The sequence below is a fragment of the Sebastes umbrosus genome, chromosome 6, assembly GCF_015220745.1.
Source record: "Sebastes umbrosus isolate fSebUmb1 chromosome 6, fSebUmb1.pri, whole genome shotgun sequence".
NCBI classification, from domain to species: Eukaryota; Metazoa; Chordata; class Actinopteri; order Perciformes; family Sebastidae; genus Sebastes; species Sebastes umbrosus.
The window spans coordinates 8834779-8848462 of NC_051274.1; the positions used below are offsets into that span (position 1 = coordinate 8834779).

At 44.6% G+C, this 13684-nt stretch overlaps 1 protein-coding gene across 5 annotated transcripts in view; it reads left to right on the forward strand.

Moving 5' to 3' along the window:
- flna (filamin A, alpha (actin binding protein 280)) overlaps positions 1-13684 on the forward strand; it is a 58076-nt gene that overhangs the window by 14540 nt on the left and 29852 nt on the right. For all 5 annotated transcript variants that reach the window (XM_037773699.1, XM_037773696.1, XM_037773697.1 and 2 more), the window contains 5 exons: positions 6784-7038; positions 9621-9718; positions 11500-11647; positions 12802-12920; positions 13470-13547. In XM_037773699.1, coding sequence (XP_037629627.1) covers positions 6784-7038; positions 9621-9718; positions 11500-11647; positions 12802-12920; positions 13470-13547 — 698 coding nt within the window. The remainder of the gene's footprint in view (positions 1-6783; positions 7039-9620; positions 9719-11499; positions 11648-12801; positions 12921-13469; positions 13548-13684) is intronic.

Sequence of the window (13684 nt, forward strand, 5' to 3'; positions counted from 1 at the left end):
CACATGCAGTTTGGGGCAAGTCATAGTCAAGTCAGCACACTGACACACTGACAGCTGTTGGGCTTGGTTTTGCCATGTTATGATTTGAGTATATTACTAAGACATACATTTGCATAAATCAGCATATTTTCCCACTCACACCATGTTAACAAGAGTATTAAATAATTTACGAATCTCCCTTAAAGGTAAATTTTGAACAGATAAAAAATTTCCGATTAATTTGCCATTAATCGTGATTAACTATGAACAATCATGACTGTAACTGTAACTGACCCATTGGGGAATCGAAATAATCCGTACACAGAGAGCCTGCTTGTGTTCGGGATGTCGTACAAGATCAAATGTAATCTTACGTTTTTCAGAAACGAGATAAAAGCGAGAGAGTGACCACGGGGGCGACGGGCAGAGAGGAATGTTTGCACCCGGGAGTGAGATAACGGAGAGTTTGTAGCCACTCCGTTAGGTCAAAATGGATCACTTCCTGCCAGCTCATTATCATTAGCATAACTTCCTGTCTGCACAGGCGATAGGGGGACTGGTCAAGTGGATACTGAGGATTAGCAGAGTGCGCATTCCCATTCAGTACAGTGGTATTCAGGCTATTGCATTACATCAGAGTTGGAAACATGCCCCAACACCCCATGCCTCATGTTCAGACTGAACAAGCAGAAATAAAGCAACATATTCTGTAACTTTTTCTCACAAAGATCTGCAGTTGTTAAGTGATATATTTCAATAAATTGGCCCCTTGCATATAAACAGCAATGACACCATATCCTGTAATGTGATAACGTTCTGATGATGACAGTGGTTTGTGCTTCACTGTCATTATATTACAAGATTTTACCTACAAACAGACCCAGGCCGGGAGCCTGTGCCAGAAACACGTCTGTTGGGGATCTACTTTTCCAGACCTGAATCATTTTTTGCCGTGCCACGAACTATCAATTACTCAGAAACCCAAACTCTGCTCTTGTGGTTGATCGTAACTCTCTCAGATGTTTCCAGGAAACAAACAGTTGATCAAAGCCGCCTGGTATTTACTAACCCCCCACCCTCATTCATCATTTTATGGGATGCTCATGTCCTCCTCTCACCTCTTAGCCTGTCCTATATACTTGCCGCTCCTGTTTTTTCCTAATTTTTCTTTCTTTGACTATCCCTTCAACATTTTTTGCCGATCTCCCGACTCAAAATGAACATATCTCAGCCCATCCTCAGCGGGTGCTGTTGTCAGTGCGGCCTTTAAAAATGTCCCACACAGCACTTTTCCCTGCCTTTTTTTTCTTCTCCTCTTTTCTTCCTCGGCACTCCACCCCCTTTCCCTTCCCCTCCCCTGTGCTGTCCTCCCTCCGTCTGTAACCAGAGCCCAGGGAATGGGAGGGCTGCCAGGATCCAGTTTGCTTCTGCCCTTTTAAGGCTAAAAAACCAGGAGGAACTTTTTCCAGCGGAGGGAGTTGAAGAGATGGAGCGGGGAGGGAGGGAGAGAGGGAGGTTGACTGGAAGGAGTAGAAAGGAAGAGGAGGAAGTGTAGTAGTTCCAGTGTGGCTTGTTGCATGGAGTTAGAAGGGAGGGAGGAGGGAAAGAACAGAGAGAGAGCTCCAGGTCAATGATTCTGCAGCTTTTTGGATGTTCGAGGCTGAATTCATGTCACAGTAGAACATCAAATGTTTCTGCTTCTTCTTCTTGGGTTATACTTAGGTTTCATGTCTTATAGTACTTATAGTAACATAATAATGTACCATACTCTGTGTGATAAGTGTGGAATGTGTGACATTTCCTCAGAGTGTTCTGTCTGACCGGGGTTTGGTCACTCCAGCCACTCCCTCTTTTCCAGCTATGACTTGTTTTGTGTGTCCGTGTGTGTGTGCATGAGTATAATATATATTATATTGACATATAGAATGGTTATGGTTGGTTGGGTCGGCTCCATCAAAATAAATTCCATCACAATTGCTAGTTAGATCTCCACAGTTTAATCCAACACTTAATGGAATGTAATTTATCTCAGTTACTGAAATGAAAATGTACCAACTTCAAGAAATGTGTAATTATTATGCTTGCTTTTTTTAAATATCAATCATCAATATGTATTTTACTTTAGGTAACATTTCAGGATACAGTTTGCACATTTTTATTAGAATAAATAATATAGCCTGACTGAGTTTTAAAAATCCAATAATGATGTACCAGCCAATAGTATTTTGAATGCAGTAGAATTCATAACATGAACATTTAACACTAAATCTACTCTGATGGACAAACTAATGTTTCTAAATGACATACAGTATTAGCATTTCTGCACCGCAATTTCTTGTTACTTACTGGTAGACATCTACATGGACACAGTGTCTGCGATAATCAAATCTATCTGTCTAGTTCCTGAATACATAGATAGAGTAAAGGCCCAGTGAAGCGTGGGCATGTGTTGGTGGATAGATCTGTCTCCTGACAGTCCTGCGATTATTGTTTTTCTATTGTTATACATCATACATGAATTTAAAAAAAAGGATACTATGAGCACTGGACAGGGAAGGGAGAGACCTCAGGTCTATCTAGACCAGAGGCCTGTACTACGAAGCAAGATTTGGCGTTAGCGAGGTTAACTTCAGGGTTAACTCTGGGTTTTCCATCCTACGAAGGTGGTTCACTTCTTCCCGGGTAGATCTACATGGTAACTTATGCTCCAGAGCAGGTTATGTTCCGGATTAGAGATCAACTCGTATAAAAGCACCGCCTACTGACCAATCAGAGCTGAGTGCGCGGATCATAAGGTAATATTATACACATATGAAGAAATTTAAGTCATAATCCAGGCTAAATGCAACACAGTTTAAACTAACAAATGCACTGTGGGTGTTTACCACTTTAAATTATATTTTTACATTTAATTTTTTTTACTTGGTCTTGAGTCCGTTTCACACCGCCGGAGAAGGGGGCGCAGCTGAAAGAAGGTTGAAATAGTCATACACGCCGCGCCCTTATTAATGGGCATAATGACGTGTAATCCATAACACATCTAAAAGCTATTTATATCTAAACGACTATATCTGACTTTTGAGTGTTCCGTTTAATGAGTAATTCTGTTAATTTACGCATTCACACATCAGGAGTTTTACTAGCTGTTCTTCCTGCATTTGGCAGCTTCAGCTGTGTTACTTTTAGCCTGGATTAAGTGTTTAACTTCTTCGTATTTGTCTAATATAGTTTGCTCTTCCTTTGTAAAATGTGCCGCTCTGCCTGTCTGTCTGCAAGTCAGTAGACTTGTCCATGTCTGTGATTGGTCAGATGCTCCAAACATGTGAACGCGCTCATAACCAGACTGAGAAACCCTGGGTTGATTCACCGAGTTGATAACCAGCGTCGTAGGACCGTTTAGCGAGATCTTGTTTGGTAGGGTTAGTGAAGCCAGATAACGAGAAGATACCCCGGGTATGTTGAACTCGCTCCGTAGTCCAGGCCTCTGCTGTTCTGTTTTGTCCTTCACCTTTACAACATCTCAGGATTAATTTGAACCAGATGTTGCGGTGCAACCTGAATATTGTGTAGAACTTTTTCCTCCTGCTGTCGCTCTTCTTCTCTGCTCTCTTCCCCCCCCTTCCCTCTCCCTCCTCGAGATGCTGGGATCGGGTCAGGCTGCGGGTCAGGGGTTGCGATGATGTCATAGTGATGCCACCGTGGGGGGGGGGACTGCAGCAACGAGCCAAATAGATGAGTCATGGGAGTTTTTGGGGCATGATGGAGCATCAACCACAAACACGCACACTCTTCCATACGGTAGCCTCTGTTGACTCTGCCTCTATCTCTCTCACACACACACTCACTCAACACAAGGGGGGAGCGGGGGTATGGTATGAGTCAGCAGAGGGGGGAGTCTGATCTGCGGCAGTCTGTGTCCGTATATGGGCTCCATCAGGCTTGGTGCGCTGTGGTCTGCCGGGGAATGCTGGCAGATTCCTTGCATGTTTAGTGGCTTTGTGTGTGTGTGAGAGGCATGGATAAAAAAGCAACACACATACACACGCACACGCATTATGAGAAAGTGTGAGTGAATTTATGTCCTAACGATACCCGTGAGGACGACAGGCTTGCCCTGTAACTGACGCCTCCTGCGTAACAATGCTCATCACTTGCTTTAGTTACAGAATGTTGCAGGCTATATGGGCGGAGGCAGGGCATTGCTTCGGCCATGAAAATTTAAGTTTTTTCCACTATTTTTGACTTTTTGTAGACAAATTATTATTCAATTACCTGAGAAAAATCAACATTTAAAATGATCATTAGTTGAACACGCTCTGTGGCCTTTTCTGCTTTCGTTCTGGTGATGTTCCTGCTTTAGTGTGTCTGTGCTGTGGTGTCTGACAGGCCGCTATGTGACACACCCCTCCTTCAGCTGATCTACATACCTGCTGCAAGTGCCAACCTGTGGTACACACCTTCCAATTCTATAAAGCCCCTTGAGGCAAATTAGTGATATGGGGCTCTATAAATAAAACTGACTTGACTTGACTTTTTATCTGTCTTTAGGCAACACTTCTATCTCTTGTTCTCTCTCTTTCTGTCTCTCCTTTACAATCACTCTTTCCTGTCGCCTCTTCTTCTTCTTCTTCTTATTTCCTATCATTCCTGAGCGGACTGAGTTGGCACTCGGTTGCTATAACGATCCGGCTCTCTCAAAGTTCCCATGGTGAGCGGTGTATTTTTTTTTCCACCGGGGTAGCAGCTGACATGTCATGTATCGCAGGGCTGGCAGCTCACGAGCAACATCTCTCTGTCGGAACACGAAATTCAAAATTCAGGCGAACAGGTTGTCTGAGCTGCAGTTCTGCATGTAGGCAACAAAATCATCTAATTTAAAGTCATCCGATGTAAAGCATGCATGTGTCTCTCTCTCTCTGTGTCTCTTTATATTCATGTCTCAACAGCCTTCGTTTTCCTGACCGGCTTGCTGCTCTCATCTTCATCATGCATGAAATTCCAACCCCCCACCCTCCTTTTTGGTTTAGACCCCCATTCATCTCGACCCTGTCCTCAAACTCTTTCAGGCCCTCCTCCTGCAGGCCTGAAGTACTCAGCCTTTTCAGTAGCCCCAGCCCCCAACCGCAGCCCCAGCACTCTTACTTCTGCAAAATCAAATCATTCAGGACCTTATTGTTGTTGAAATTGAGCTGCCATCAATAATTATTCCAGTCTAGACAACAACAAACAAAAACAAAAATGAAGTTGACAGTGGTGTGAGCAGCTCCTGTCCACAGATGTTTGTTGTCCTCTCTGGTTTCATGCTCTCTGGAGCCCCTATCAGAGTGCTGAAATCACAGAGAACCTGCCTGGACACAGCTGCTCTCAGTAGTACACATGTCCTTATTAACAGACCTAAAACTTTAACCTCTCAGAAAGCCCAAGGCAGGCCCCAGCCTACACCCCCGATAGCCATCAGCACCACACATTGCATTTGCTCCACCCTTTCCTCAAGGATGGACCTGAGCAATCAAGCCTCCCTATCTACTGCTTCTTGTGCAACATGTGTGTGCACGATGTATTAGAGTTTATGTTGTGTGTGTGGGTGTTTCTCTTCCTCATGTCCGGGCTAGCTTCTGGTTGCATCACTTTCTCCTTCGCTTGCAGCGGAGCGGAGTGTGTGCTCTGTCTGAACACAGACAAATACCTCAAATGTTCGAAGAACGACCAAACCTGTTATAAGATGTGCTGGTTGTGTCATTCTGTCACAATCATGGAGGAGTTTAAATCTGTAATGAATCATCCAAAAACCTTTTCACGCACAACACAGTATCAAAGGCTGCTCCTGAACTGATGTTTTAGCTGAATCAGTATTCAGATGAATGTCATTTAAAGCTTTATTATCAGGGCTGTGATGCGGCCTGAAGCCTCATTAAAATCTGTACAAAAGGACATACAGTGCCATGTGGGAAGTGAACCTAAACTCACTCTCTCTTTCTCTCTCCAGACATGGTCCATGATTTCTAGGCATGCATTCCACCCCTCCTCGAAGCCGTGGACATACATTAGATAGCAGATAACAGAGGCGTTCCTGAGGGAAATTTGGAATTTGAAGCACAGATCGTTACAGATCCTCACTTCTGAAACACTGAGGTTTTAAGGATCGATAAGAATCGTCAAGTTGTCGTTGCCTTAGAATGAGCCCTTTTATATCTCCATAGGGAGTGGGTCCTCTCTTCACGGAGCTGACCGCCATGTTTCTACAGTAGCCCAGAACGGACAAACCAACCACTGTGTTAACTTTTCCTGCTTGGGCCGGAGTCAATGATGTTACTCGCTCCGGAGTTGACACCCGTCACTCCACTCAGCCGCCGGGAAACAAGACACAGGAAACCACAATTATTTCTGCACAAACTGCAACTTCCACTGAACATTCACTGATATTCTCAGAGCTAATCTAACTCTGTCTTCTGCTCCGCTAGCTCATTACACTTGGCACACGGGAGAGGTTTCCATCTGCAACCTCACTGCTAGATGTCGCTAAATCCTAGAGCAAAGATCAAACTCTATAGTCAACTGTTTCTCGTGCAAGTTCCTTCTATTTTGAAGAAGGGCTGCATCTTAAAATCAGATTTTGGAAATGTTCAAATAACCTTCAGCCGTCGATGAGTCAGCCTCCTTTCTTTTAATTGTACTGAAACACTTCTAAATAACTGCTGTGATTTGGATGCCAGCTTTTCAAGTTTGTATCACTGTTTTAAGCATGATGGTAACATGACATCAAATCTGTCCCCTCCTCCCCCCCTCTCTTCTTCTGGACTCCAGACTCTAAAGCCATCGTGGATGGGAACCTGAAGCTGATCCTGGGTCTGATATGGACCTTGATTCTGCACTACTCCATCTCCATGCCCATGTGGGATGAGGACGAGGAGGGAGATGACGGCAAGCAGCAGAAGACGCCCAAGCAGAGGCTGCTGGGATGGATCCAGAACAAGCTGCCCGAGCTTCCCATCACCAACTTCCACAGAGACTGGCAGACCGGCCGGGCCCTGGGTGCCCTGGTCGACAGCTGTGCTCCAGGTGAGGGAAAGTGTGTGTGTGTGTTTGTGATTGTGAGGTGAAGGACTAGAGCGTGTGTCTGAAAAGAACACCAGCCGAGTACGAAGTGCTAGAAACCTTTATGGCCCTGTTCAGACCTGGTATTAACATGCGTCCTCAGTGATCGGATCGCAAGTGGACAGCTCTAAGTACAGGTGTGTGAGATCGGATCTGTCAGACCACATTCAGAGGTGGTCTGGGCCGCATATGGCCACATTCTTTCAGCAGCGTGTACGCGAATGTGTCCTGGGCTACAGTAAGTACCGCCTACTCTACTGACATCACGCTGGGATCCACAGGATCTCACTGCGCTCCTCAGGTGAATGGACAGTTGCTCGTGTGCCTCGCTGCATGGAAACGGCTTCTGTGCTCTACTGTATCCTGTCGGTACAACTGTTTTTTATTAAAATATATTGTATCTATAAGCTACATATCTACAGACTATCAGACTAGGCACGCAAAGTGCATTTTTATCATATTGTCAGAGATGTGTCTGTGTTTTTGTTCCGCTGCTCTGCACGGAGCTGACGCCCGCCCGCCTCTCTTAATAAGATGTACCCGCATTCGCAAATATGTGATATTACTGCTGACATTCATTTAATATTACATCTAGGGATGTCACGAGAACCGATGCGGTACCAAGTCGATGCCAAAATCCTAAAAACGTGACGGTACGCTTTTTCTGCAGTACCGAAGGTACCATACGATGCCTGTAATGGTTAATAAACTTGTGACAACACCGGTGTTACCGATTACACCGGACGTTTTACAAGAAAGATGACGGTCAATATGTGCAGAGTGCTGACTCTGATCTTTACTGTCGGGTGACGGTGTGTCTGGCCTCTTTGGTAGCGCTTTTGCTGCGGGGCATCGCTGCTGGGATCTACCTGGCGCCGCTGCTCCGTGCACACCGACTGTGACGGCTCCATCCACCTCGCGGCGATTACCTCATTAACGTTATGGTTCCCTTAAAGCATTGGGATTAAACGTGAAATATTGCCAAATAGGTGCGTTTGCTTTTTTCTTCGACAACAAATCCTCCGCCTCCTGCTCCTACTACACTGAGCTGACGGACCAGATGCATTCACGGTCAGTATGTAGCGTCCGTTGTCTGACTATCGATTGATAACATGCCGATGATAAGACAAACTGAATTAAATGGGTCAATTCTTTTTATTTATTACTTAAAGGCTACATGCCACTGTTTTTTTTCATGTTCAAACGTTTTTAATAAAAGAGTGCGTGTTGAATTACATGGGATTTATTGTTGTTTTGTTTTCACCGTGGTATCGAATTAGGTATCGAGAATCGTAGAAATTCACCGGTATTGGTATCGACTTTTAGATTTCTGGTATCGTGACATCCCTAATTACGTCGTAGCGTCTGCTGTATTAGCCACGTGTTTACTGCGTGTTTATTTGCATATAGAGCGGGGAAGTGAGATCGGATCACAAGTGGCCACTCAAGACGCATGTGGAGACGCATTCTAATGCCAGGTGTGAACAAACGCACTTAAAGCTGTCCGCTTGTGTTCGGATCACTCAGGACGCGTGTTAATGCCAGGTCTGAACAGGGCCTATATGTGTGGAGGATCAGAGCTCAGTCAGGGTCACCTGAAACACTGGCCCGCAGCTTTTTGAAGTGATAATATTTGAATACCTCAGTTTTACTTTGCCTCTTAGCATCATAACTGTCTGCACACAACAGTGATTAACAGCTGCAGATCTGAGGTCAGGTCAGGGGAAGCATTAGTGCGCAATCCTCATCTGTGCGAGAGTAAAAAAACTGAGGGCAGGGGTGATGAGTGGAGAGAAGGGGCAGCGCTGAACCTTCCCATTATGGTCCTGTTAAATTAGGAAAGTGGGGGGGCATAGGTGAAGGAGGTGAAAGTGAGGCATAAAGGAGGTTTCTGCTTACATGCTCAGGATGTTTAGCATACCTGTGGATCACCAACAGCCCTGAACCGCAGATAAGGGTTCAACAAAAGCTTTTATTTCCCTGCAGCTAAAGATTTCCAACTTGTGTCCAAAAATAACGAGTCCGTTATGGACAAGTAGAATAAAAAAACAACTGCTGACACACTTTGCCAGGATATGCGTTTGAGATAACTGAAGGAACGTCATAACATCCAGTGGATGAATTCAAGGGCAGACATCTTGAAGAGCCACAGAGACCGTACGATGACCCTTAACATAAATACTGCTGCCTTCAAATGAAGATCAGGCGTGTTTTACATTCTCGCCGTTATCTGCTGGATGGCGTCAAGGCTGCAACTCTGGAGTCAACGTGTTGGCTGTAACACAAGAAGCTCTCAGTATCTCTGTTACTCCAACAGAAATACTACTTAACTATTTTATACTAAGGGAACTTCACTTCCTGACCTCCCTCTCAACTATGAAACATATGAACAGTAATAATCAAAATGTATATTGTGTTTAATTGCGTGGTAATGTTACAAAAACAGCTTTAAATACAATGTTTGGATAGAAAAGCCTGTCCGATTTCCATTATATTGCCATGATATGTTTTCTGTGAATCCAACTCATCTCCTTTATTTCCTGCAGGTCTGTGTCCTGACTGGGATCAGTGGGATCAAACCAAACCAGTGGACAACGCCCGTGAGGCCATGCAGCAAGCCGACGACTGGCTGGGCATCCCACAGGTAAAATGAATACCATTACAATGGACCAATAGGAAATAACATATTCTTTCTCTTACTAACCGTAGGAGCAATTTTGCAGTTTGACATTCTTTATTAGTCCTTATTGTGTAGCTATTTGGTCTATTTGCGTCTTACTTAATGACATTACGTTGTATTTGTATCTACCTATAATGCGCCTCCATCAGGACTGACTGCTGACTCTTTAGGACTCTGTTAGTAGCTGCAGGTGCAGATTGGAGCCACAGCTTTCAGACCAAGTTGTGGACTGTGTGAGTGTGGATAATTTTATGGACTTGGGATCCAACGAGGGATCCCAGAAACTACAATAAAGTCAGTTTTGCTACAGAAAAAGAATCTAAATAAGCTTAAAGCTTCAGTAGGCAACCATTATTTGGCATCATTGGGCAAAAAGTCCATAATAATCATTCACCATATTATAATTCAAGTGTTCTGAGAGAAAACTAGACTTCTGCACCTCCTCATGGCTCTGTTTTCAGGCTTAAAAAAATCCAGCCTGTGATGGGAGACTTTGACCAATCACAGGTCATTGCAGAGAGAGAGAGCGTTCCTATTGGCTGTGCTCCAGCTGGTGGACGGTGCTTGGTATTTCTATTATTATTACACTACAAGATGTTTCTGAAAACATTTGAGGAGAGAAATAGGCATTACAGTAAGAGAATATTGATTCATATTTAGTCAGCACTGCCTAGTTTGACCCTTTCATCGGACTTCCTGAGCGATTGACAGCCGGCTCTCATAGACGGCAGCTGGACGGCAGACTCCAGATGGTTGTTTTCCTCCGGTCTGTGAAATCTTGCCAATGCTATTAGGAGCACCGGAGGACACAGAGGCACAAAATTAATTAAAGGATAAGGCTGGTGATATTCTTTATTGTTAACAAATCTCATGAAAAGACCAAAACCAACAATGTGTTAGTCCCTCTCCCGATACTTTCTGGGCGCTGTAGCTTTTAGTAGATATGTCCCGAGCTGATCCTGAGGATTCAGGCACATTTTAATGGATTGGTCTGGCCTAAAATAATTACAGCGCCCCGCCACATTACCACAACATCCTGGGTTCGATTTCAGCCCCTTCTCTCTACCCCTTTTCTACACTGTCCTCTGTCAAATAAAGGTAAAAAAATGCCCCAAAAATAATCTTTGAAAAAGGCCAGCTCATTCTTTAACAAAATCTGATTAACATACTGAATCAATGTCTCACTTGGACATCATGTAGAGAATCAACACAACCTCAACTCAAACATTTTATCCCTTTTTTGGTTTGTCCAGAATGAAAAGTTCCACATTTAACAGGGAGATTGAAAATGAAAAGTAGTTTTTACTGTGCTGCTGCTCGGGTTGGGTCGCTCTGGTGTTGTGTTGGCATGATTGGCACAGTGCTGGCAGCCAGCACAGCATAGCGTGCTGACAGACGGCTCTGTGGTCGCTGCCGTTTCCGTTTTCGGCTCTGTTTCTACTAAGAAACTGGCTTTGTCCCGTCCCCTGCTGTCTCTGTGGGTTGTAAAATCAGACAATGCAAACTGTCTGTATGAGTGTGTGCCTACTGGTTAGCGTGTGAGTCTGTCTCAGGTACTTTCTGAGCCCAGGAAGAGGTTGGTATGTGGTTTTGATCACTAAATCACAACACTGCTCAGTTGAGTATTGTTGGTAACATAGTCTCCATGGCAACTAATCAAGCACTGCGCCAGGCTGTACAGCTTATCTTCCATCAGCGAATAATATGCTAACAAGGAAAAAACATTTTCCTGCTTGTCCTCTTAGGTGATCACCCCTGAAGAGATCGTTGACCCCAATGTGGACGAACATTCAGTCATGACCTACCTGTCCCAGTTCCCCAAGGCTAAACTGAAGCCTGGTGCACCTCTGCGACCCAAACTCAACCCCAAGAAGGCTCGCGCCTATGGGCCAGGTACACACACACACACACACACACACACACACACACACAGTTGCATTGAGCTGAGCAGCTGGATCTGTTTAGAGCAGGGAGGATTTACATGTTTATTATAGCCATGGACCCAAAAACTGAGAGCGAGTCCAAGACGTTGGACTCAGGCAGTTGGAAGGAATGTAGGGCGTTTTCACATTAGGTAAGATTGATCTGTACCGTGCCCGAGTACGATTAACCCCCACCCCTCTCGGGTCAGCTTTCACATCAGTAAAGTTGTTCCGTACCCGAGTACACTTGCGTCATCATCCACGTGTATTTGTTTATGTTGAGATCAGCTGTTCTAGTGGCGGAGCGTCGTAAAACGCTTCATTCAAACTGGACAGAAACAAAATAAAACTTGCCAATACTGTCGTCGTTAGTCTTTCCAACAATCACCAACTCTGGTTTGGTCGTAATAAACTCTGATTTCACCGAGTTTGATGTGAAAAAAGGCCGTCTCTCGTTCTTCGCAGACGGACCATTGAATTAGCTAAATAAAATAACAAACATCACTCAACCCCATCGGCTATTGTTTATATTTTAAGGAACTTCTCGTCGGCCTTCCTGCTGTATCATCCACGGCCGTGCAGCTCAGAGGATGAGATCGGCGCATGATGCGCGAAGATACAGACATAGATATGAAACAGTTTTATGTGTATACAGATTTTGGAAGGAGACCGGTGGCGTTGAAAAAAGCCTGACCTTTCACAACTACTTGCAAACTGCTAACGTTACTCGCGTTAAATAGCGGTCCACTTCCGTGTTTTGGTATGATTGGCTTTCACACCTGATGTGAACCTTACCCGAGTCCACATGAACCGTACTCCAGACCACCTTTTCAAGTGGACTCGGGGCACGGATCGACGAACCGTGCCCCGAGTACGGTTCTGAGCGTTCACACTAATCAAACGAACTGGACTTTGGGGGACAAGTGTACTCGGATCCGGGCCTGGGTCCCTGATGTGAAAGCACCCTTAATCTCATCCATTTGCTGTAGATTGTTCTGGATAGTGCATTACATGTAACATAGATGTTAGCTAGCATGCATTGAGTATGTATCTACAGCCCTTTCTGTGTCAGTCCAGGATCACACATCTTAATGTACTATACTGTCCCAACTGTCCTCTCTGAAGGTGTCGAACCGGTCGGTAACGTTGTGATGAAGAAGGCTCTGTTCACCGTCGAGACCATCAGTGCAGGAATGGGAGAGGTGCTGGTTTACGTGGAGGACCCTGCGGGACACAGAGAGGAGGTGAGACACTAGTGATTTAGGGGTGTTTGGTATGAAGGCATATTAAGGCCATTGTAGGTTATGAAGGGGAGGGGGGGTAATATTTCAGAATTTCTAAGATTAAAGTCAAGTAAGTTTGTTTTTTTGTCAATGTTTGGATCAACCTCATCACACCACAGACGCCGCCGGTAAACAGGGAATGCTGCACGCACAGTGTGGAGGTGATATCCTCTTTATCCATCTGTCCATTGCGTTGTAGTTCCTGATGCACAAAAGCTCTCACCTCATCCGAATCAGTATCCCCTGAAAGCATATTCCATGACAAGCGGCAGCGTCTGTGGTGAGATGAGGTTGATCTAACCCTGTTTAAGTGAAGCGATGTGGTCCCACTCTTTTCTGAGTTTTTGTCTTGTAAATGTGTGACTTTAATTTCGGAAATTCAGAGCTTCGGCAGCTTCGTAATGATTTTTTTTTTTGACCTACAATGGCCCGGATGTGCCGTTATAGTTTGGTTCTTGTGAGTTCATCATGGCATACTGTTTGTTAACGTTTTTTAACAATTTCCTTCAGGGTAAAGTGACAGCCAACAATGATAAGAACCGCACCTACTCTGTCTACTACATCCCTAAAGTCACAGGCATGCACAAGGTAAGCTAAGAGCTCTTTTTAATGCATAAGATTGATCTTACATGACTGTCATATGACTCTTTCAGGGGCCTTGTGGACTGTTAACAGTGTAGGCCATGGGTGCTAGAAGTTAGTGGTACATAGGTACATAAGTACTT